The sequence below is a fragment of the Gossypium hirsutum genome, chromosome D05 (genome assembly GCF_007990345.1).
Source record: "Gossypium hirsutum isolate 1008001.06 chromosome D05, Gossypium_hirsutum_v2.1, whole genome shotgun sequence".
In the NCBI taxonomy this organism is placed as follows: domain Eukaryota; kingdom Viridiplantae; phylum Streptophyta; class Magnoliopsida; order Malvales; family Malvaceae; genus Gossypium; species Gossypium hirsutum.
Genome location: NC_053441.1, coordinates 10,698,900 through 10,725,590, shown reverse-complemented (window position 1 = coordinate 10,725,590; position 26,691 = coordinate 10,698,900). Strand labels below are relative to the sequence as shown.

The 26,691-nt window shown below is 30.7% G+C and overlaps 1 protein-coding gene and 1 non-coding gene across 2 annotated transcripts; one reads left to right on the top strand and one right to left on the bottom strand.

Moving 5' to 3' along the window:
- Nucleotides 1-6,403: 6,403 nt before the first annotated feature.
- TRNAW-CCA (transfer RNA tryptophan (anticodon CCA)) lies at nt 6,404-6,477 on the bottom strand. Its single transcript has one exon. It is a non-coding gene; the product is annotated as a tRNA-Trp (tRNA).
- A 10,046-nt stretch (nt 6,478-16,523) lies between these two features.
- LOC107906468 (pleiotropic drug resistance protein 1) lies at nt 16,524-24,333 on the top strand. The gene is made up of 24 exons (XM_016833462.2): nt 16,524-17,116; nt 17,303-17,423; nt 17,515-17,603; nt 17,720-17,804; nt 17,908-18,067; nt 18,211-18,287; nt 18,550-18,603; nt 18,701-18,791; nt 18,887-19,188; nt 19,269-19,550; nt 19,661-19,977; nt 20,066-20,226; nt 20,312-20,415; nt 20,503-20,659; nt 20,745-20,867; nt 20,951-21,114; nt 21,201-21,536; nt 21,711-22,001; nt 22,296-22,379; nt 22,484-22,617; nt 22,770-22,997; nt 23,093-23,264; nt 23,354-23,608; nt 23,782-24,333. Exons 1-24 carry the CDS (start codon nt 16,764-16,766, stop codon nt 24,043-24,045), a joined length of 4,404 nt encoding a protein of 1,467 aa, XP_016688951.2. The 5' UTR covers nt 16,524-16,763; the 3' UTR covers nt 24,046-24,333.
- Nucleotides 24,334-26,691: the final 2,358 nt, after the last annotated feature.

The window sequence follows — 26,691 nt, the reverse complement described above, 5'->3', positions numbered from 1 at the left end:
TGAAGATGGGAACAATGAGACAATGGAGCAGTGCTTGAGAAATTATTTTGATTTCAGGCAGGATTATTTGGAATTAGTTGCTGTGTGATTGTTAGTTTCACTATTCTCTTTGGGGGCAATCTTTACTATGTCCATAAAGGTGATCAATTTCCAGAGATATTAAACAACTTTTGGTTTAAATATTGTGTACAACAAAATTCCATATATATATGGGTAAATAAGGGACAAACCCATGAATGACAGAATTCCATATTTGTAATGGTAGAATATATTATTAGGAAAGGAACAAGTTGAAAAAGTTCCCGTATGATGCATGCTATATTGTAATCAAAATATTTGATTTGAATTTTATACATTTATTATAATCTACAAAAGCCATCTTTGTAGTTAAATTTTTAAAAATAATTAAATGTTGATGTATTATCTACATGTATGTAATATCAACAAAATTAAAAAATATTAATATTTTTATTTATTTTAGAGTGATTAGACAAAAAATACAAATTTAAAGATAAAAAAACAAAAAATTAATTAAAAGGCTAAAATATTTTTTTTATAAAATTAAAAGAACTAAATAAATCATCATGTCTTGAATTTTTTTTAAATATATATAAAAAAACTCAAACTAATTAACTAACTTCAATTAATTAACAAATTCAATCATAAGGATTGGATTCCAACTTGGATGATCAAAGTCTGATCGATTAACTTTTTAGGTCTATAATCATGCATTTAATGTAAATTATAATAAAAAACAAAATTTGACATTCTGGTTTTCTTTTTTCTTTTTATTTAATATCTATAAATAAAAAAATTAAAATTTAAGAAATAATTATGATAATAACTTATATTAAAATAATTTTAAAATTTAAAATTTAAAATAACTTATATAAAATTATTATTATACATCTATCCTCAGTTCAATCCACTCTCTACCTCTAATTAAATCATTTAAAACATAAGTAAATGTTCATAAATTATTTTCAATCTTTTATGATTTGACTCATTCAATAGAAAACAGAAAAATAAATGTTGAATGAACAAGAGTGTTTTTTATAAGAGAGTAATTATTTAAAAATTATTGCAAAGGTATATTTATTTTTAAAAATAATATTTGATTTAAAAAAAACTAATTTTAAGTCAAACGGTTCATCCCTCTACTTAACTCAAATTACAAATTTAATCCTCATATCATAACTGAATAAGGTTAAAACCTTTACTTTACAGGTTCAGAAAAAAAGAAAAAAAAAAAAAAGAGGAAGCGTGGCAAATATTTTGCAAATGGTTGACCACACATCCAACAAAAATAATTCTAGAATGTCAACACTCAAAACCAAGTATTACACTCAACGAAAATAATTGTAATTCAACATTGGCTTCTCAACTGTATACCTGTGATGTAAACGACGTTGATTGTATGAAATTATATGTAGAAATTAAACCAAGTACAGTGGCTGACTGTGATTTAATTTATTTTTTAATATACCATAGGCATAGGAATATCTACCACATTACTAAAATATATTTTCTTGTCAACCATTTTATCCAACAAATTTAATATTAGGGTTTAAATATGAGATTTCGTTCTTACTTTCATATTAAGCTGGAGATTTATGGAGGTTTTTAATATCATCAATTTTAGTTTTTATATATATTTTTTAAATTTTAAAAATATAATACTAATCTAATTAAATTTAATTGGTTAAATAATAAATTTTAAAAAAGACAAGAACCGAAAATGACTAAATTAAAGTATATAAATCAAATCTACAACTTACCCGATCTAATAGCAGAGTTAACCTCAACAATGGTAATGAAGGGAAGAGAAATGGATTTTTATTTCATGGCTTTCTTAACTAATTTGAAATTCAAAAACTCAAAATAATTAATTGCTAAAGTCATTTTTGTTTCATATAAATATAATAACAATGATGTATAAATAATCATATTTAAAGAGAGTCGTACATAATATTCTTTCCTCTTCATATATAATATATGTATGTACAAATATAGTATTTTAAATTATTTTCAACAACTTCTTACTTTAATGACAAAAGAATTTGTATTGGATATAAGGGTTTAGGTTTAATTTCTAACAATTATCCTATCTTCAATTATATAATATGTATATTCAAAATAAGAGAGAGAAAACAATAGTTAATGATGTTTTGGCTGTGTCAATAAAGTTAGGACTATGATGCTTTAAGTTTCAAATTTGAGTTTACCACAGTAAAAAAAAAGTGTAAATTACTTATTTTAATTAGTTTAAGTTAAGTTTAATTATTCAATTCAATACTTGTAATGTTTGATTCTAATAAGATCATTTAAAAAAATTAATTAATTATAAATGGCTTTGACTAAACTATGAGCCAAATAAAATGAATTTATAAACCAATTGGTGAGACTTTGTATATAATATGAAATTGGTTCAGTCAAACACATGACTTTCGTAAAAAAAAAAAAAGATTTATAACCTTTTATATCTAAGGATATTGGTACACCTTTGTAAAGACATTCAGATTCCAACTTTAGAAATATTCTTTATTAAAAATTATATGGCAGGGATTCATATCTTCTATTTTTACTTTGGGGTTTGCTAATTTAAATTTTTTTAGAAGGATTGTTATAATTAGGGTGCGCTTAAAAAATCACTTTATAACTGAATTAGATTTAATTACTTATAATCACATACAGCTGGCATGTTTGGATAAGCACTATAATTAGTAGATCGAAAAGACTCATCAATAGGTCAATTAAGTTACAGATATTCAAATTTTATGTGAACCCTGCAATTTGGTCTTATACCCTCATTAAGAGCTAATTCTCCATTATTCTTAGGTTAAAAAGTATTTTTGAAAATTGTAATAAAAAATATTATGAAAAGTGTGTTTTTTAGATTTTAGTGTCCTCAATTGCTGACGAAACTTAAATTCCACCCAGTTTTGTTTTGGACTTTTTCTACTATATATATCGGTAGAAAAAGAGCATCGTCACTAATCTTGGTTGACGGCCAACACTAAACATGCCATCCTGCACAACGTAAAATCTCATCTGGTGGTTGTAAAAAACAATAAAAACCCAGTGGCCATTTGAACGCATAATTAGCCAAAGTATCTGCTATTTTGTTGCCCTCCCTATAGATATGCTTTAGTTTGACTTCCCATGGCAGATTCATCGTTCTTCTAACATCACAAGCAACTGCATTACTCAACTCACCAACCCTGCAACAATTGGATTGCTATCCAATTCAAGAACGATTGTCCTTGCTCCCATCTGCCATGCCTGCACCAATCCACCACATACTCCCCACTTTACCACTTCTAAAAATTTTACCCTGTATGTTCATCCATAGTGTAAGTCCAGCTCCTTTACGAGTTCAAATTTAACTTCAAATCGTAACCTCTTGATGAACAAAAATCTTCTACCCATTATTGTACTCCTTTTTCTGCCCCACTCCACCTAGAATATTTTGACACGTTTCTTTTTTTCTTTTTTCTTTATACAATAATCAATTCAATTCAAATTCACTTAAAATTCTCAAAATTTAATATTTTAGCCACTCCTTTGCTAAGTCATTAAAAATCGTTTTTTTTATTAGTAAAAAACAAATTTAATCCTCCAAAATTTATAGATTCTATTAATTTAATCCTAAATCTAAAAGAATTTAACAAATTTAGCCCTCAACTTTACACATTTTGTCAATTTAGTCTTGATTCTTGAAAATTAAAATTTATTTTAAAAAATAAAATTACATTTTTCAATAAAACTATATAAGATTTTATAAAAATACATATATAATTATAAAAATATTCATAAACAAATGAATATCTATCTTTCTCACTTTCTAACATGAAATTTATTTATTAAAATAATAATTTTATAAATAAAACAACAACCTTATAAATAAAACAATTTAAGGGGAAAAACCATAAAAAAACTTACGCAAATAACTTTGTTCTTTTTTCAACATTAACAATTACCATGTTCACATTGAGTAAAAAACTACAACTTGAGGTTGAAAAGGGTGAGAATTGATGTTTTTAGGTTGTTACCCTGAATAAGTTTGTTGTGTTTGAGGGCGCATATGATTGAGGATATATAGGCAATGATGAGGTTTTGGAGACCTGATAGGTGGAAAGTCATGCTAACAGCTCCACAATCAATCTTAGACTTAGTTTGGATGCGCGACGTGTTTACCTCCGATAATGTTAAAAATAGTGGTGGCGATAAGATTAGTTACTGTAGCGATGAGATTAGTTACTATAGCAATGAGATTGGATACTGTAGTAGTAAGATTAGAAACAGTAATGGTGTGTGTGTTTGGATTCAAACGCAACTATAACGGTGAGATGAGAATAAAAATGACTATTAAGGACAATAATAAAATTTATTATAGATTTATTTTAATTAAAAAATAACTCAAAGAATATTGTTTTTGTAAAACAATTTTCCACATCTGTAAATTTACTCCCCCTGGAGCATAAAGCATCAGCCAAAATTGAGGGGTGTGGTTGAATTCAATTGCCCCACCGCACTTCACCGCTAGTGTAAAAAGGAAGTTGCTTCACCATTTAAAATGCATAGAGTCTATTAATTCCATCTCACCATGGGTGAAATGATATCTAAAAGGAGCCTCAGTTTGATGGAGCGATGATGGAGGATGTGAAAATTGAGAGTTCAAATTAAAGGTTATTGGTATTAGTGTTTGTCGGTGAAAACAATGCTCAAATTTGACAAGGATTAAGGAGTAAGGCTAAACATATAATAAATTTATCCTTTTTTATAAAATTAACTAAAAAAATATTTTTTAAAATCTACTTTAAGTCTTATTTGTGAGTTTTAAAAAAATATAAAAGTATTGTTTTAATAAATAAATTTTATTTCAGAAAAAAGATAAAAATAGGTATTCATTTATTTATAATTTTGTATGTCCAGTCAACTGTATCTAAACCACCTGTTATGACAATCAAGTTTCTAAAAGAACTAACTTTTTATTTTTTATTTTAACCCTCTATAACAACTTTTCACTTATAACAACAACATTTATAGTTATGAAGTACGTTCTTTATTAAATTAGTTCTGTATAACAACATATGATTTAAATTTTTAAGTAAAAACATAGTTATTTCTTATAAGCAAGTCTATTAATTATCATTTATCAAATGAAAATGATCTTAATTAAAATATTATTTCAATAAAATGATTAAATTTCACGTGAGAAATCTATTAATCATATTTTATTAAATAAAAACAATCCTCAATTAGTGAAATTAAAGATATCAATTCAATAAACTATTATGTTCTCTAATTAAATATTCTACTATGAATATAGAACATCATAAACTTATAAATTGAATAATTGAATTTAGCAACTCATGATAAATTAATTAATTTAATTTGACAACTCATGTTGATTAATTGAACTTGTTAGATTTATCAACTTTATAATTAATCATGTGAAAAAATGTAAATAAAATATGCATAAAAGTAGTAATACATGCACATGCTATACTTCTTTTAATTTTGTTGGTTTCATTAATGTTTTTTCGATATAAAACACTCATGTCGATAAAAATTACAATTATACATTATACAATTCTAAGTACAATTAGAAATTCTAAATTATATGTAAATTTTTTATTTTTTATTATACTTTTTAGTTTTTTTATATATTTTCTATTTTGGTCAGAAGAACTTCGAATATGGAATTCAAAAGGATCAAATAGAAAATGATAGTCTGAATCATAGAACAATAATGAAATATATGATCAACCAACATTTATCGAATTTGAAAAAGAGTCAGAAGGAATGGTTCGATCCTCTTATTTTGATTTCTTGGATTGAGAGATCCATGAATCGGGATCCTAATGCATATAAATACAAATGGTCCAAAGGGAGGAAGAATTTCTAGGAGCATTTGGAACATTTCATTTATGAGCAGAAGAGCCGTTTTCAAGTGGTGTTCGATCGATTACATGTTAATCAATATTCAATTGATTGGTCTGAGTCACTTCATTTCTCTAAGTCACTTCATTTCTTTTTGTCCAAGTTGCTTCTTTTTTTGTCTAACTCACTTCCTTTTTTCTTTGTGAGTTTCGGGAATATCCCCATTCATAGGTCTGAGATCCACATCTATGAATTGAAAGGTCCGAATGATCAACTTTGTAATCAGTTGTTAGAATCAATAGGTCTTCAAATCGTACGTGGTGATCAGTTGGACCTTTGATTAATTAACATATATATCTTTTTTGGATTAATTAACATACCTTTTTTTGACTGACCCCTTTAATTCTTAAATTTTTGAATTTCAATTTATTTAATAATTTAATCCAAGGAGGTCAAATTCGAATTGTTGTTCAATTTTTTCAGTTCGGTGTAATTTTTGACCTAACAAGAGCGGAATCACGCTCTGTAGGATTTGAACCTACGACATTGGGTTTTGGAGACCCATGTTCTACCGAATTGAACTAAGAGCGCTTTCTTATCATAATAAATAAGACTGTAAAAAAAAGGATTCTTTTATTTTATAACCCTAATACATTGCGCACAACTATACTATCATATACCATATATAATATGAGAAAATGATAGATTATGTATGCTTAATTTTAATCAATCTAAAACGACTCCCTCGTTACTGCTCAAAGGAGAAGTAATAGGTAGGGATGACAGGATTTGAACCCGTGACATTTTGTACCCAAAACAAACGTGCTACCAAGCTGTGCTACATCCCTTTCAATTGGCCTACGATGTCATTGTAGAGAATCCCTGTCTTGTTTTCCACACCTTTATTTTATCTATTGATATGCAAAACGGATCTTTCCATTTCCTCTTTTTGGTCTCATACCATATAACAACCATATAATGAATTATAAATGAATATTTTTAGCGGGAATTCTTAGGCGGAAAGGGGCCTAGTTTGTTTTGTTGTTTTAAGAAAAGGAAAATCTTATCTATCGAATCATTGTACATTTAAATTTGAATTTTGAATTAGAAATTTCGGGTACAAATAGACAAATCCAAGTGGTCTTTAACCACACATATAGGCGATTATATATGTATTACCATAATGTAATACGATAAAGAATGAGGGTTTTAAATGCGAGATCTAAAAACATATCTTTCCGTAGCACCGGTACTATGTACTCTCTGGTTCGGTTCTTTAGCGGGTTTATTGGTAGAGATCAATCGTTTCTTCCCAGATGCGTTAACATTCCCTTTTTTTAATTCTAGTTATTGCTGCGGAATGGGGCGAAAAAGATTAGATTGAGATACAATCAAATATCTGTGACTACTCTCTCGCCCCCCCTTTTAGTTTTTTTTTTCGAATTAGATAAGAATTAGATAAAATAAATAAGGAAGGTAGAATGAAAAAAATATATTCAACCTCATCGAAACTCGGGTTCAAGCTCCAATTAAATTACTAGTTTTTAAATTTTGTTGGTTTCATTTCGACTTTTTTTCTTTTTTGGAACATAATTTTCACTTTTTCTATTTGATGAAAATTCACGATATGAATTCTATGATAAGCTTATAACAATTATCTCTCTATAATAAAATGTTGTTATAGGTGTTAGGGTTTAGAGATAACAATCACCTCTCCATAATAGGCAAAACTTGAGTAAGTCACTACACCAAAACAGGTTTTTAGCGGCGTTTTTTTAGGCCTTTAGCGGCGCTTTTTAACGCCACTAAAGATATTTGCGGCGCTTCTTCAAGCGCCGGAAAAAATGCCGCTAACGAAAACGTCGCAAATGTTTGCAGCGTTTACAAACAAAAACGCCGTTAAAGACCATGTTCTTTAGCGGCGCTTAGAAAAAAACGCCGCTAAAGATCATGTTCTTTAGCGGCGCTTGTAAAAAAATGCCACTAAAGACCATGTTCTTTAGCGGCGCTTAGGAAAAAACGCCGCTAAAGAACATGTTCTTTAGCGGCGCTTAAGGGAAAACGCCGCTAAAGATCATGTTCTTTAGCGGCGTTTTTTTTCTAATCGCCGCTAAAGAACATGTTCTTTAGTGGCATTTTTTACAAACGCCGCAAAAGAACATGTTCTTTAGTGGCGCTTTTATACAAAAACGCCACTATTTTGGGGATTTTTTTTATTAAATTTTTCATTTTTTCTGCCCTCCTGTAGCAAAAATTCAAAAGCAACATTTCAAAAGCAACCAATAGCAATAAATTTATATAATATTTCAACATAAGGGAATAAAATAATATTAATATCAATAAATAAAAGTGAATTCATATTGTTTTTGCAAAAAATGTTAAATGTTAAATGTTAAAATGATAAAAATATTTATGTCATACACTATGAAGGTGGAAGTTGCGACTTAAACATCTTCATCATAATCTGAAGCTGCTGCTGAAGTTCGTCGTACTTTTTGCTCTGCTCTGCTTCTCTTGCTGCAGCCTCCGCTTCCCTCGCTGCAGTCGCTGCTTCCCTCGCTTCCGCCTCTGCTTTAAGTTGTAGCTGGAGTTCTTCATATTTCCTTTGAACCTCAATTGTAGTCGCTTGCATCTGAGCCATTTGGTCTTTTAACCTCTAAACTTCAGCTTGAGCCTGACTCCCCGAAGCCATGTATTGGTGGGAGCTGGATCCAAAATATTAGGTTGGGCTAACAAAAGATCCTTGAAATCGAACCCGACCATACCTTTCAGGACCCAAAACTTCAGTAATAATCCGATTATCAATATCTTCAAGATGAACCGAACTATCACTAGAAGCAATTGCTTCGTACTCCGCCTTTTTATCATTTAGTTTTTCCTAATAAATATATCACATAGTTAGGAACACAATATTATATATTGAAAAACATATGCAACATAACAATAATCGCATTAACTGCAATGAATTAAACCATTAGAAAATAAACACTATAAATAACTAAAATAAGTCAAATCGTATTAAGTAAATGTACCATTATTTCAGCAGCTTCAGGAGTCATGGGAGATCCATCTTTCTTCCTATGTGTAATTTCAAAAAGTTGAAGGCGTCCAACTTTTTGACCGGACGACCGTTCCTACAATATAGTAGTATAAATATTATTTAATAGAAAGTTATACATATTCGACAATATTAAAAAATTTAAAAATACCTCCGCCTCAGCTACACATGCGAAACTTCTCGACCCGGCTGTGTGGGTGAATTTTTGTTTCTGCCTGCTGCTTATTCCAACTTGTTCACGATCCTACATTATGAAATTTTTTAGTACGTAAATAGAAAATACTATAAACCAAAATAATTACAATAGTTTAGAAGGACGTCAGACCTCGCCTTTATTCGAATGCCAAAATCTAACCGCATCTTCCCATTGGTACCTCAACATACCCGGCGGGACATTTTGCAATTTCTCATCGAGGGTTGTTTTTGTCTTATAATAATTTTTCTTCAAAGTACTTTTGTTGTCTCTCCATCTTTTTCCCAATGCCTTCTTTACATAAGCATCCGAGACCTCTAAAGCAAACCTCGCCTGCAAAAAACAAAAAACACAAGTTAATAAAATAAATATAAATGAAACTATTTCCCAAGCATTATAGATGACATTAACATTTTGTTACCTTAATATTATCGAGGGCTTGGTTTTTGTTGCTATCGGGCATTTGATGCCATGACTCGTAGTTTATAGGTAACATATTCGGATTTCGTGCTAAAATGCCCATGTATCCAGCTAAAAGTCGAGCTTCTGATCCAACAGGCTGACCAAAACTGTTTCGTCCAACTTTGACACGCTCGACTGAATCTAACTCGTACAACTCTCTAAGTAGCGTACGTCCTCGACCTCTGCGCGTCCCACCATTTTCAGCTACAAATGGTATATTATAATATAAGAATTTGAAAAATAAATCAACTATAACAGAAACACGCATGTAAATTAAATGAAAAATTACTTTGAACTTCTGTAGGATCTTCAGCTGTAATCGGAACATTTGAAGATCCAACTGCTGTCTGTTGTTCAGTACTATTAGTTTCTGTCGAGTTTGGATTATTTTGAACAATGCTTCCCCTTAGAATTTTTCTTCTAGGCATTTTATCTACAATACACATAAAATAGTTAATAACTTAATAGCTAATTACAACAATAACAGCACATATAAAACAGTTGAAACATATAATAAGACGAAGATTTAAATTATGATATTATATATAATTTACACATGTAAGTTATGTCTTATGTAAGATGCGTAAGTTGTGTATTATGAAAGTTATGTAAGTTATGTGTTATGTAAATGAATATATGTATAATATTAAAAATATAGTAATACTTATTTAAGTTATAAATTTATTATTAATAAAATTTAAATATAGCTTATATAAGCAATCTTTGCTTTTAAACTAATCTTCCACTGAATAATTCGTGGAGAGGTATATGTGTCACTAATTTGACAACAAAATATGTTTAAATATTATTAATAAAATTTAAATATAGCTTACATACCTAAATGAATATATGTATAATATTAAAAAAATAGTAATACTTATTTAAGTTATAAATTTATTATTAATAAAATTTAAATATAGCTTACATAAGCAATCTTTATTATTAATTTATTATTAATAAAATTTAATAAAATTTAAATAATTGTTAAATTATTTATTAAATTTAAATAATTGTTATAAATAATTTATTAAATTTAAAATTTAAATATAGCTTACATAAGCAATCTTTATTAGTAATTTATTTAATTAATATATTCAAGTAAATTTTAGTAAAAAATATGTTTTAGTAAGTAATGTAAGTCATGTAAAATATACTTAAAAATATATATTTAAGTAATCTAAGATATAAATTTCAAAAAATTATTACTTAACAATATATATATTTAATAAGTTAAATTAAATTGTAAGTAATATATTTAAGTAAAATATTAATTTGGACTTGAAATTAAATTTTGAATTACAAGTTTTAGTAAGTAATTTTTATTTCGTGGATTTTGTTTAAATAATACACATACCATTGATTGGAAGCATTATTTAAAATAAGACAATCATCAAAAATTGGATTTTGTGAGGCATAAGATATTATGTTTCAAATATATTAAGTTAAAACATAACATATCTTCCAATATGTTATAAAGGAATATTAGAAAAAACAGAACAATTGATCAAATGGCTGTTAAAACAATTTGCATTCGATACTACTCGCATACATTTGATGAGAAACTGTGAGATACCAACTTCTACAACAAATAAAATATGAAAGTATTATGTGCATAACTAAATAAACAAAGTCCACTTGCTTAAAACCATTTCGGGATTTGCATAATACATGACAGGCTGACCAAAATGCAACGGGTATATAACTACCACGAACAGCAAGATGATTAACTAAAGATGATTAACTAAAAACCTTTTATTTGCAACATAAAATTTGCCTTTACAAAATTTACCTCCACGCCAAAGAATATCCAAATTTGGCAGCAATGAAACGAGCTCCAACCCAGCAAGCTAAGAAAGCAACGCAGACAAAAACCAGATCCAGATTTCAGAACCAAAGCATAATTCAGAACATAACAACATAATCAAAAACAAATTATTTCAGACTCAAAAATTATTTCAAATCCAAAGCATATTTCAGAACATAACAACATAATCAAAAACAAATTATTTCAGACTCAGAAATTATTTCAAATCCAAAGCATATTTCAGAACATAACAACATAATCAAAAACAAATTATTTCAAATCCACTCAATTATTTCTGCACATAACAACATAATCTAATTCTAATTGACCAACCAATTCGGATTTTACATCCTCAAGAGAATCCATAGCAATTCATTTATTTATTTTTATCCATCCCTTCCAATTCATGTGCTATAATCTAAATCGGAATATAAATTTTGCCACCCTCTCATGTGCTATAATCTAAATCGGAATAGTAAATTGATACCACAAATCAATATTGTGGCTGTAATATAAATTTTTTCAATACCACAAATCAATACCAGAAATCAGAATATGAAACTCAAATCCATAAGTGGCTGTAATAACAGAAACGCCTTACCTATTTAACAGAAACGCCTTACATATTTAATCGGAATAGTACATTGTTGAAGTTGTTTAATCGAAACCCTAAAACCCCAAATAACTATGACTGACCTAAAACCCTAAAAATTTAATCCAAAAATAACAGAAACGCCTTACCTATTTAATCGAAAAATCTCGCAGCTGTGCCAAACTTCTTTCAAGACCGACCCCAACCTTCTTTTTTCCTTTGTAAGAAGTCTGAAATTTGTTCCCTTTCGACACTTGAGGTCTGCACTTAACTTTTCTGCAAATTCACTCTTTCTGTTTTTGGAGGACGACAGAAGGGTATTAAGTTAAATGTCCCCTTAAGAAACGACGCCGTTTAAGAAATTTTTAAGTCAGATTTGCGGCGCGTTGAGAACAAACGCCGTTATTGAGTCCACACTTGCGGCGTTTTAAATAAAAACGACACTAAAATTCCAAGTTCAGAATAAAACAGTGCCGTTTTCACTTATATACCGTAACATTTTTGCGGCGCATTAGCAAAAGCGCCACTAATAAAAATAGGAAACGACGCCGTTTCCTCAACTCGTTATAAATTTTTGTGGCGTTTTCCAAATGCGCCACTAAATGAAAACAAAAAACGGCACCGTGTCTTTGTTACACTTAAGGAAATGGGCGGCGTTTCTTCATAAAACGCCGGTAATACATCACCTTTAGCGGCGTCTTTTGCTCAAGCGCCGCTAATGCCTTCATCCAAGATTCAAGCCAAATTGATCCAAAATTAAAACAAAATTTATAAAATGAAATTATCAATTAATAAAAAATGGGAGAATAATGCATTTTTAAAAATTTATTTCATGATCTATAAAAATTTTTACATCAAAATATATTTTTATATTGAATAAATATAAATATTTATGTATGCAATATACGTAAATTAAAATGATGTTAGTTATATCAATAATTGTGTTAATATTTTACAATATTTAGATCAAATTAAAGTTCATGTATACAATTGAACATTAAACTGTTGTTCATGCACGCTTTTAGGATTTAACCCTAAACCTCTAAACTTTTAAACCCTAAAATCTTAAGCTGCTAAATCGTTAAACCCTAAACTCTAAAACCAACAACCAGACCCCAAAATCCGAAACAATATTAACCTATTAACATGACTAAAGTAGCCTAAACCCCAAACTTTAAACCTTATACCCCAGACTCCTAAACCTTAAACCCTAAACACCCTAATACCCTAACCTTAAACCTACATCGTAAACCCTAAACTTTAAACTTTACACTGTAATCCAAAAATACTAAACATTATATAATGAACCCTAATACCCTATACCTAAACCAAATATGATAAACTAAATATATAGTAACCTACATTACATAATGCATGGTTAAAACCCAAAAATCTGTTAAGATATTTTGCGGCACTTTCAACAAAGCGACACTAATTTTAGTATAAATTAAGACCAAAACGTTGCGTTTTGTTTATGGTAAGTCGCGGCGCTATCAACAAATCGCCGCTAATACTATGCTTTAGCGGCGTTTTACCGAAATCGCCACTAAATCAAGTATACATCAAGACCAAAACGATGCGTTTTGGTTCAGATACTTGGTGGCGATTTTATCCAAGCGCCGCTAATACTATGCTTTAACGGCGTTTCACTAAGCGCCACTAATTCTACTATACATCGAGGCCAAAATTATGCGTTTTGGTTAAGATATTTTGCTGCTATTAATATTCTTTAGCGGCGGTTTACCGTAAGCGCCACTAATTTTATATACATTAAGATCAAAACACTGCGTTTTTGTTAAGATATTTTGCGGCGCTAGCTACAAATCGCCGCTAATACTATGCTTTAACGGCGTTTCACTAAGCGCCACTAATTCTACTATACATCGAGGCCAAAATTATGCGTTTTGGTTAAGATATTTTGCGGCGCTTCTCACAAAGCGCCGCTATTAATATTCTTTAGCGGCGGTTTACCGTAAGCGCCACTAATTTTATATACATTAAGATCAAAACGCTGCGTTTTTGTTAAGATATTTTGTGGCGCTAGCTACAAATCGCCGCTAATACTATTCTTTAGCGGCGTTTGACCATATGCGCCACTAGTTCTAGTATAAATCAAGACCAAAACGATGTGTTTCGCTTAAGATAGTTTGCGGCGCTTCCATAAAGCGTCGCTATTACTGTACTTTAACGGCGTTTTCCTATAAACGCCACTAATTCTAAGATACCTCAAGACCAAACTCTGCGTTTTGGTTAAGCTATTTTGCGGCGTTTCCAGAAAGCGCCGCTATTACTGTCCTTTAATGGCGTTTCGCGTAAACGCCACTACTTTTAAGATACATCAAGACGAAAACACAGCGTTTTGGTTAAGAGATTTCGCGGCGCATTGTGGTAAACGCCGCTAATGATGTTCTTTTATGGCGTTTAGGTCTTTGCGCCGCTAATGATCGGTTTTTAGCGGCGTTTTTCGTCCAAGCGCCACAAAATATGCCGCTAAAGACCTGTTTTGGTGTAGTGAGTAAATGAAGTTGTTATAGAGAGGGTTGATTGTATTTTTGTAAAATAATAAAATTTTAAATATTTTATTTTAATTTTAAAAAAGTAAAACTAAATTAATAGAAGATGTAAGGTTGATGACTAATTTTGTTAATTTTTTTAGAATTATGATTAAACTGATAAAATTTATAAACATAAAAAAACTAAATTTATTATTATGTCAATAAAAAAGAGTCACTATTAATGATTCAATAGAAATATCAATAACATTAGAAACTAAAATTTTAAATTTGGGAGTAAAAAAATACATTATTAGTTAAGTGATGTTTTTTGAACTTAAAATTTTAAAAGCATATTCTCTTTCTTAAAAAAATTTCAATATTCATCTTTTTCCTCGTAAATGCTTCATTTTCTTTGTAATCCACAAATATGGCAACGGCGAATTTAGGAGGGGGCTGGCACGGGCCCGGCCCCCTAAATAGAAAATTATTATTTAAGCCCTCTAAATTTTTTAAAAATTTTAAATTAGTAAAAGTAAAATTATACTTTAGTCCCCTTAAAATTATAGATATTTAATTTAATCCTTTAAAAATTATAAAGATATAGACTATAAATAAAAAAAATTTCATTTGACCCCCAAAAAATTGTTCTGACTTCGCCCATGCACTATAGTGTATACCAATATTACAGAAAAATAAAAGCAAAAAAAAAATACCAATATCACAGAAAAATAAAATTTCAAAAATAAATCTCGACATCATTAGAAAGGTGACTTTTCCTTTTTCTGGTTTTGAATTGCTCGTGAATTATGGTGGTAAATTAATCTAATCTAATTTAATATATGGTTAAATATTAACCTAATTTATCAAATAATTTATTTTAATTTTATAAATGAATAAACTAAATAAAAATTCAATAGCCTAGAAGATAAGCAATCAATCAATTTAGTAAAACTTGAAACTAAATTATCTTTTCAGTGTTAGAGAAAAGAATTTTGTTTGAAATTGAAGAGGGACTAACAACTCGGAAAAAAAGCAAGAGTCTAGCGGCTGAAACGATTTTCTTGGCCACATCATCACGGTGAAGGCATGCCCATCCAACTTTGTCAAAAAAAGTTTTGGTTGTAGAAGGGGCTGAAAAGAGGAAAGCGTAATTTTTGCTTCGACGGCAAGTATTTTTAAAGATCAATGCATTTATTTTTAATTGTTAAGTTATTTTTTTAAAAAAGTTTTACTAGTGAGTTCTAAGTGAAGATTTGAAAATTAATGTAGTGGACCAACATCCATCAATGAGTAAAAGAGCATATCTTAGTTCTAAGTTGATTTGACGGTCAATATTGAAGATCGAACAAAAAAGTTGTTTGAATTTTGATTCATAAATTTATGACATTAAAAGTTGTTCCATAAAAAAAATTGAATTACAGAAGAGAAGAGGAAAAAATACTTTTGATTGATGCAGATAGTGCGAACAAAAAAAAACTATACATCAACTATTTTAACAATCTCGTGACTTAAATGAAAACTTTCTAATAATTCAATAACCATTTTGTAACTTTTTAAAGTTGAATGATTAAAACATAATGATTAGATTACATATTTCTTTAATTATCATCAAACCTAAGCTTGTGATTATGATGGCATATTTCTTTAATTATTATAGGTGGCACAATAACGGGCAAAATAACGGGCAGCGGATTTTCATTCCTTTTGATGCTAGCTCAGCAAGTATGTCATCTAAGCATTATAATAATAATATTATTTCTTATTATCTTCCTCTTAGTTTTATTTTTATTTTTATTTACATTCAAAGTGTTTTCATTCATTAACCAAATCAAGAGAAAAAGATTATTCAAATCAAACGTGAGCCTTTAAAAAAGAAAGCAGATCAGATGAAGTTTGAATTTTGAATTTTGACAAGATAATAATCCCTACGAAACCACCTTGAAATATATTACAAAGAGCAAAAATAATTAAAAAAGATTTCTAAGTTCTAACTAATAATATAACCTTATAAATATCACAAACCTCCAGTTTTCTTACTACTGCATCAGCTTATTCCTCAACCCTCATACCGGTTTAATGGTTTTTGTTATTTTAGTTTCAACACTCCTGACATTTTCTTGTCAATGTTAAAAGACAAAGAGTTTGATAACAAAAGGATACCGAACTTCTAATACTCTATTTATTATTATTATTTTGTTTTGAATCATTGACTTGAGCTGGGGGGAACGTGAAAGTTTGGAAATTGTATTGGTCGGAGTTAGGGTTTGGTGGTAATGGAGACCGGAGATATTCTTAAAGCGAGTAACAGTTTACGGGGAAGTTTACGAGCAGGAAGTTTGAGATCAGGAAGCTCTTCCGTATGGAGAAACAGTGCGGTGGACGTGTTTTCAAGGTCTTCTCGAGAAGAGGATGATGAAGAAGCTTTGAAGTGGGCTGCTATTGAGAGACTACCAACTGTTGCTCGTCTCAGGAAAGGTATATTGACTAGCTCTCAAGGTGGTGCCAATGAAATTGATATTGCTAACCTTGGATGGCAAGAAAGGAGGACTATACTTGAGAGGTTGGTTAAAGTTGCTGACGAAGATAATGAAAGGTTCTTGTGGAAGTTCAAGAACCGTATAGATAGGTATGAAGTTTTTCTGTTATTTTCTTTTACTAGAAAAAAAAAATGGAAAGAAGTACTTTTTTTTTTATGATTCGAGGGAAAGGCTTGAATGACACAAATGAAGACAAAGAGTTCGTCTAATTGAGATCCTGTTCTCGCGTACCAGTAATCATTTGCATTCGAATTTTTTCTTCTTCTAATTTTCAGGGTTGGCATCGAGCTTCCCACAATCGAAGTCAGATTTGAAAATATAAATATTGAAGCTGAAGCTTTTGTAGGAACCAATGCCTTGCCTTCATTCCTTAATTTCATTACTAGCATATTTGAGGTACCAACCTGGAGAATCATAATTAATTCATCATTTTACAACTTTTTGTTTAGGATTCTTATTAACCTTTTACTTTGTTTCGTGATTAAAGGGCTTGTTGATAAATATGGGTATTCTTTCTAGTAGAATGAAAAAGCTGACCATCCTCAAAGATGTCAGTGGTATGATTAAACCTGGCAGGTAAACTTGGTCATCTTTTCTCTCATCAAACACATGAATTTTAACTTTTTCTAAAATAAAAAGTTGGGCCATCCTGGAATTAATCAATGATTAGTCTTTTCATGTATATATTATAGGATGACATTGCTTTTGGGTCCTCCAAGTTCCGGAAAAACCACTCTCTTGTTGGCTCTGGCTGGGAAGCTTGATCCTGCTCTCCAAGTGCTCTACAAAATTCACATTTTCCTTTCTATGCTTCTTGTTTTTTGCATTGTGTTCTGCCTTTGCTTTAGTTTCTAATTTGAAAGTGAAAATTCTGTTGCAGTTTTCGGGGTCTGTGACATACAATGGGCATACCATGAAGGAGTTCGTGCCTCAGAGAACTGCTGCCTATATCAGTCAATTTGATCTTCACCTAGGAGAAATGACCGTGAGAGAAACTTTGGCCTTTTCTGCAAGATGCCAAGGGGTTGGAACCCGATATGGTTAGTTTGATTGGTTTTGGTTTCTACCCCTTCTGAGTTTCTCTTTTGACCTTTTGATTGAAATGTTATCACTTGTTTTATTTATTTATTTATTATGTAAATCTTCAAATAATTTATTTATTTATTTATTTATTTATTTACAGATATGTTGTCAGAGTTGTCAAGAAGAGAGAAACAAGCAAACATTAAACCTGATCCTGATATTGATGTCTTCATGAAGGTAAGAACCATGAGGCCATTGTAATGCTTAACATGAACATCTTATATACCTTTCTCCCAAAAAGACTATCTTGTTTACATATTGAAAGGTGTCTTGCAAAATTATTAGTTCCTTATGTTCAAAGATAATATTCTCCCAAATATAATTGATTGAAAACCAAAAATATAATATAATTGGAAAGATTAATTTTATCTGACAGGAATCTTTATTATAAAGAATCCTGTATTCATCATGATTTACTTTGTCATATTGAACATTTCAGGCAATAGCAACAGAAGGGCAGGAAGCAAATGTAATCACTGATTATATTATGAAGGTAATGTTACAGAAACTGAATTATACTGAAAGCTATTCAAGGAGCACTAACAAATAATTTCTTCACTTATTGAAAATCTTTGAAATAAATTTGGCAGATTTTAGGACTGGATATATGTGCAGACATTTTGGTAGGAAATGAAATGTTGAGGGGTATATCTGGAGGACAAAGGAAGCGTGTCACAACAGGTAGTTCACGAGGTCAATTACACCATTTATTCCATTATCAGAGTAGACATTTTCTTATCATCAAAATCTAATTATGTCATTGTCAATGCAATTAGGTGAAATGCTGGTAGGACCAGCCAGGGCACTGTTTATGGATGAGATATCTACTGGTCTGGACAGCTCTACAACATTCCAAATTGTGAACTCCCTTAGGCAAACTGTTCATATTCTTAATGGAACTGCACTCATCTCCCTTCTACAGCCAGCTCCAGAGACTTACGATCTTTTTGATGACATTATTCTCCTTTCTGATAGCGTGATAGTATATCAGGGTCCTCGTGAACACGTGGTGAGCTTTTTCGAATCTATGGGCTTTAAGTGCCCTGAGAGAAAAGGTGTGGCTGATTTCTTGCAAGAGGTAAGTCTTGAAAAAGTTTTAATCCCCTGTTCATACAGAGAAAGTTGCTCTTCTGTCACATTTAACATTGTTAATTGTAGGTTACTTCAAGGAAAGATCAAATGCAGTATTGGGCACGTAAAGATCAACCTTACAGGTTTATCACGGCTAATGAATTTGCTGAGGCATTCCAATCATTCCATGTGGGAATGAAACTTGGGGAGGAACTTGGAACTCCATTTGATAAAAAAAAGAGCCACCCAGCTGCTTTGACAACCAAAAAATATGGTGTTGGGAAATGGGAGTTGCTAAAAGCTTGCATTGCAAGGGAATTTCTGTTAATGAGGAGAAACTCTTTCGTGTACATCTTCAAGTGTATACAAGTGCGTACTAACATTTTTAAACTCTGTAGTCTGTACTACAATTATCGAGCTTTAAGGATCTTGACTAACTCCTTTTTTTAATTCATTTATTTTTTTCTTTGTGCTACTAGCTCACAATAGTGTCCTGTATTACCATGACACTCTTTTTGAGGACTGAGATGGATCGAGATTCAGTTCAAGGAGGAAGGATCTATATGGGGGCCTTGTTTTTTGGTATGATTTTTATCATGTTCAATGGAATGCCTGAGCTTTCTATGACCATTACTAAGCTCCCTGTCTTTTACAAGCAAAGAGACCTCCTATTCTTTCCTCCGTGGGCCTATGCTTTACCGTCATGGATTCTGAAGATACCTATGACATTTATAGAAGTTTCTGTGTGGGTTTTCATTACTTACTACGTTATCGGATATGATCCGAATGTTGAAAGGTAGAAAAAATAAATGAGAACACAAATATCTTATGAACTTTAATAGTAATATACAAAGTTTGACGTGGAAGTAATTTTTTTGGCACAGGTTCTTTAGACAGTACCTCCTCCTTGTTCTCATTAACCAGATGGCTTCCTCATTATTTCGGTTCATTGCATCAGCCGCTAGAAACATGATTGTTGCCAACACTTTTGGGACATTTGCTTTACTTGTACTTTTTGCATTAAGTGGCTTTGTCCTGGCACGAGGTATAATAATAAGTCCAAAAAAAATCTTTTAATGAAAGTTAAGCTTTAAACAGTTTTAACATACTTTTTATGTTCAATGCTACAGACAAAATAAGGGGTTGGTGGATATGGGGTTACTGGATTTCGCCTTTGATGTATGGGCAAAATGCGCTGATGGTTAATGAGTTCCTCGGGCACCAGTGGAGTCGAGTAATGCTTTTGGAAGTTGAAATGTCTATAATTTGTGTTGTCTCTTAAAAATATGCTGATGTTTTTATGCTTGCTTTCATATTGAAGGTTCCTCCGGGCTCAAATGAATCGATAGGACTTCAAGTTTTAAAGTCTAGAAGTTTCTTCCATGAATCATATTGGTATTGGCTCGGAGTAGGGGCGTTGGTTATATTTGTAGTATTGCTCAACGTTTTCTTTACTCTGGCTCTTACCTTTCTAAAGCGTGAGTATAGCTTACCTACTAAAATTTATGCCTCTTTGGTAGGGAGAGCTAATATTTTATTCTTTTTCTTCAAATAAATATGTAGCCTTTGAGAAGAATCGAGCTGTAATATCTGAAAAACCCCAAAGCAATGATCAAGCCAATGGTGTTGGTGGAAGCATTCAGTTAACAGACCATGAAAATAGCTCAAGTCATGTAAATAGATCAGGTACGGAAAGCTCATATATATTTGGATTGGCATGTTTGTGTACAAGCCATTGTATGTGCAACATTAATTTAATTGACATGCAGAGATCCAAGATGACATTCAAAGAAGCGCCTCCTCATCTAAGTCCTTTTCTTTGTCTGACGCAACTCTTAGGACCAATGGCAAAAAGAAAAGGGGAATGGTTCTTCCATTTGAGCCGCACTCTCTCACTTTTGAAGACATTTACTATTCTGTTGATATGCCACAGGTAACATAAGGTTCCATGTACAAATGCCACATACGTTCAATTGTTCAGATATGTGAGAGTTCGTTGATTGAATTGAAAATTTGTAGGAAATGAAAGAACAAGGTATCACTGAAGATGATAGATTGGTGCTATTGAAGGGTATTAGTGGTGCATTCAGACCTGGTGTTCTCACAGCTCTAATGGGTGTTAGTGGTGCTGGTAAAACCACTCTAATGGACGTGCTTGCTGGCAGAAAAACTGGTGGTTATATCGAGGGGAACATTACAGTTTCAGGTTTCCCCAAGAAGCAAGAAACTTTTGCTCGAGTATCTGGATACTGTGAACAAAATGACATTCATTCTCCTCATGTCACTGTGTATGAATCTTTGCTTTATTCCGCTTGGCTACGATTATCCAATGACATTGATGCTGAAACCAGAAAGGTTATGATTTATGAAACCCTAAGCTGTTTCAAGTCTCTTATTTTACTTTGTTACATGCTGGAGTTTTTAAGTCATTTTATCTAGGATAAAACCCAGAACAAAAGAGTCCAATAAAAACCACATATTTTCCTAGTGGATTATGTTGATGGTTTTATCTCAACATATGTTTTTCAGATGTTCATAGAAGAAGTCATGGAGCTTGTGGAACTGGATTCGTTAAGGCATGCCCTAGTTGGTTTACCCGGTGTAAACGGTTTATCAACAGAGCAGCGAAAGAGGCTTACGATTGCAGTTGAGCTTGTGGCAAACCCTTCTATCATTTTCATGGATGAGCCAACTTCAGGGCTTGATGCAAGGGCTGCTGCAATTGTTATGAGAACAGTTAGGAATACAGTGGACACTGGAAGAACAGTTGTGTGTACCATCCATCAACCAAGTATTGACATATTTGAAGCGTTTGACGAGGTGAAGAACATAAAAAGTTAAATTTCAAAAAGAGTGGCTTCATTTTTTGTTGGTTGTTTTTTTAGGGAAAGGATTATATAAAATAGTGACGGCACGTCATCTGAATCCATTTTTCAATAGTATTATGTCACATCAACATTTTCATCCTAAAAAAATCAATTCCAAATTAAAATTCTAAAATTGAAGATGAAAATACTGATATGCATAAAACTGTTAAGAATGGATAATATTTCTGTTTCATATTATCCTTTTTCATCTATGTATGGCCTAACTAATATAAAACTGCAATTGTAGCTATTCCTTATGAAACGTGGAGGACAGGAGATCTATGTGGGGCCATTAGGACACCATTCTAAATATCTTATCAGATACTTTGAGGTAAGAAGTAATGAAAGACAACAATTTTCAAAGTTCATGAACTTCATTCATTTTTCAGTTCACATGAAAACTGCATCTAACATTATGATGTCCATCTTCTGCAGGGAATTCAAGGTGTCAGCAAAATCAAAGATGGATACAATCCCGCAACTTGGATGTTGGAAGTTACCGCATCAGCGCAAGAGTTATCTTTAGGTGTTGATTTTGCTGATATCTATAAAAACTCAGACCTATACAGGTAATAAGCTAGCTAGGCACAACATTGCCCCAAAATAAATAAATAATCAAATTCAACTAATTACTTTAGTTTAGCATATATAAGACATATTTGTGGATTATTTAACTTGGCTACCTTGAATTTGCTACTGATGCATCATGTCATTTGTTCAGGAGAAACAAAGCTCTTATTGAAGATTTAAGCAAACCTGCTCCCGGTGCAAAGGAACTTTATTTCCCAACACAGTATTCTCAATCATTCTTGACGCAGTGCACAGCTTGTTTATGGAAGCAACACTGGTCATATTGGCGCAACCCACCGTATACTGCCGTAAGATTTCTCTTTACAACCGTCATAGCATTGATGTTTGGGACGCTGTTCTGGGACCTTGGGTCAAAAACGTAAGCAATAATTCAATTACAAAAGCTCAAGCTTCAATATTGGTTTTCATCAGTCAGCTTCATTATCTAATTGTCTCTGCATTGTAAAATTATAGGGAAAAAATACAAGATCTGTCCAATGCAATGGGTTCAATGTATGCTGCTGTTCTTTTCATCGGTATCCAGAACTCTTCATCTGTGCAGCCTGTTGTGTCAGTCGAAAGAACAGTCTTTTATAGAGAAAGAGCTGCTGGAATGTATTCTGCCATGCCATATGCCATTGCACAGGTAAATATTTTTCACATTTTGAAGAGTAGTTGAAATCGTTAAGAAAGTTGTATGCGCATTATAATTAACTCCATATTTTGCCATTGCAGGTCTTAGTAGAGATACCTTATATTTTTGTTCAAGCTTCTGTGTATGGCATTATAGTGTATTCTATGATTGGATTCGAATGGACCGCTGCTAAGTTCTTTTGGTATCTCTTCTTCATGCTCTTCACCTTACTTTACTTCACCTACTATGGCATGATGGCTGTTGCTGTCACACCAAATCACCACATTGCAGCCATAGTATCCTCAGCATTCTATGGACTATGGAATGTCTTCTCGGGTTTCATCATCCCACGACCTGTAAGTGCTACTTTTATATAATTTGATATCTTTTTTTTTTTTTTCGATATAAAGAAGACCATAGCTTATAAACCAACAAGATTAAACCTGGGGTTTAGGTTACTGGTCTATTTAGCATATATACACAAAAACTAACCTTATTTCCACTCTGTTCAAACATTCACCCATTACAGAGTATACCAGTATGGTGGAGATGGTACTATTGGATTTGTCCAGTATCTTGGACCTTGTATGGATTGTTTGTTTCACAATTTGGAGATATAAACGAACTGCTTGAAGATGGCAACAATGAGACGGTGAAGCAGTACTTGAGAAATAATTATGGTTTCAGGCATGATTACCTGGGATTAGTTGCTGCTGTGATTATGAGTTTCGCAGTTCTCTTTGGAACAATCTTTGCTGTGGCCATAAAGATGTTGAATTTCCAGAGACGATAGGTTTTTTTTTTTAAATGTAGTGGTAAGAATTTTATTTTATTTTTTTATAATTGAGGGAGGGATGGAACCCAAACTCTTATACCTAGAATATGAAACATTTACTATTGGATCAAGAGGTTATTTTAGAAACAAGTTTTAAAACTCCATGTTTTATTCTTGTAAAATCAATGCTTATTACCAGGTGCAAATTCTGTCATTGTAATAAAAGGTTTTTTCTTGTATGTAACTATGAACCCATGTACACTTCTTTTTTAGATGTAAAGAGTTTATGGTCTGATTGCTTCTCTAGCCGGTGAAGATGAAACATATTCGGCCCAAATACTTTGAACTCAGTTTGCAGATTTGGCCCAAACCCTCAAGCCTGCTTCCTTGAAATTTTTATGCTTTGATTTTACTCTGTAGTATTAGCTTCTTTCTTAATGAATATTACTTAAAATAAGTCAAGACTCCAATGATAAACTCTAAATTAACGAAAATTTATCATTCCTTTTAATGGTTTATATTTCAAAGTTTTAAGGAAAACATTGTTATCTTTTTTTTTTTTACCCATTCATGGGACTTCTTTTTTGCTAATTCAGTAACGATATTTAAAAAAAAAAAAAACTTCACGAGCAAGATATTGAAATATGTTTTTTTCTTAATAAATATTTTGGATCACGGGTGTAGTTAGGAGACTAAAATGAAAATTTTTTCATTCAATTCCATTAAAAATTTAAAAATTTTAAATTAATAAAAGTAAAATTACACTTTAGTTTCCTTAAAAATATAAAAATTTGATTTAATTTTTTAAAAACTATAAATATACCTATTAAAATGATAAAATTATATTTTTATTATCGTAAAAATTACAATTTAATTTCGACTCCCCCTAATATATTTTTTTTGACTTCGTCCATGTTTTGTATATATACAATAGACAATTATTTAATATATAGTCAATAGAATTTTTTTAGACCCAATAAATAAATTAAGAATATAACAAATGTCACATTTACTTATATATTTGTCAAACTCTCAACAAACCTAAAAAAATTAAACTAAAAAAAATAAATGCAGTGTTGAAACTTGCAATTATAAGTAATCTCTTAACAACCAGAGCAATTGGTAGCTTTTACTTTGCATTTATAGGCTATGGTAGCCATTACCGTTACCGACCTCTATGCTATTTATTTCTTACAAAAAAAAAAGTAAAATGTTTAAAATTACGCAATAGTTATCATTTATGTACAACTTAGGGTCATTGCTTTTGAAAAGTATTGTGGAAAAGTATTTTTGAGAAGTGCTTTTGAAAAATTTGAGTGTTTGGTATTGCTGTCAAAAAGTGCTTTTAAAGAATAAAATGTCCATTTTAGACATGATATTATAAAGTAACAAATATGTATTTAAATAATGTTAAAATTAGTTAATATTATGATATTTTAGTAAAAATATAAAAAATAATTTATTATAACTTATTGTTAATATTTTAATATATAATATTAATTTTAAATATTTTTAAGTAATTAATATTAATTATTTATTAAATTTAATTAGAATATATAATTGATATTTAAATATTTAAATATAATAATTAAATATTATATTCCAATAGATGAAAGTAAAGAACCAGATATGAAAGCAAAGTGTTTTTTAGATAATATTCCAATAGATTAGTTATCCATAGGAACAAAGATGGTTATGGTTAATCTCCAGGAAAAAATGTAAAAGAACGTGTGGTGGCTAAAAAAGTAAAAAAATCAGCTCAAAAGTACTTTTTGGCTGAAAAAGTTAAAAAATTTTGCATTTTCATCTGTCCCAAAAGCACTTCAAATAAGTTAAAAATTTACTACCATCGAAGTTTGTTCTTTATTACTTTTCATCCAAAAGCACTTTTATATGTAAAAGTATTTTTCAAACGCCCAAAAGAACACAGTCTTAATATATAATTAATTAAATCTCGTCTCTTTTATACGTAATGTGGGATGACAAAAGGAAAAAAAACTCACTGCCCACCCTCATAAGTCTAAAATTTATTAATGTAATTAATTTTTTCTGTTTATTCAAAGGATGACACGATATCTTATTATGAACAAATTTTATACCTTACCTAACAAAAGAATAAAAAGGTAATTTATTAATGGTTTATTATTAAGAAAAAAGAAAAAAGAAAAGTTAGAATTTGGAACATTGATTTCAAGTTGGATTAAGGTCAAATAATGAATGAATTGATTATGTATGCTTTTTAATGTAATTGAAATAAGTTGGGCTCTAATTATAATCCGTGGAAAATCAACCAAACTAACCACTTAGATTGATTAATGTAATTGATTAATATTGAAAAAAATAGTATAAATTCATTAGTTTAATTGATTTTAATTTATTAATACTAGCCCCTATTTTGTACAAAAATTAAAAATTATATACACATGCTTTATGTCATACCATTAATCAATGAGAAAACATTTAATGTATTATTCATGCCTATTCTAAACTCAAAACTCTAAACCCTTAAATTCAAGATCTTATATTCGAAATTACGATTAATGTTTAATTTTATTTAAATAAATTTATTATTTAGTTATTACTCCTCCATATTTTTTTTGTTTAATTTAATATTATTCCTTAATCAATTTTCATCCACATGAATAATTGAGTAGGCTCAAACGA

What these genes read in the sequence shown, in the direction of transcription:
- LOC107906468 (XM_016833462.2), top strand. Translation starts at nt 16,764, where the DNA reads ATGGAGACCGGAGATATTCTTAAAGCGAGTAACAGTTTACGGGGAAGT. An exon ending in TGGCTGATTTCTTGCAAGAG is followed by an intron (nt 19,189 to 19,268) that starts GTAAGTCTTGAA and finishes TGTTAATTGTAG; the next exon opens with GTTACTTCAAGGAAAGATCA. An exon ending in AAAAACTCAGACCTATACAG is followed by an intron (nt 22,618 to 22,769) that starts GTAATAAGCTAG and finishes TCATTTGTTCAG; the next exon opens with GAGAAACAAAGCTCTTATTG.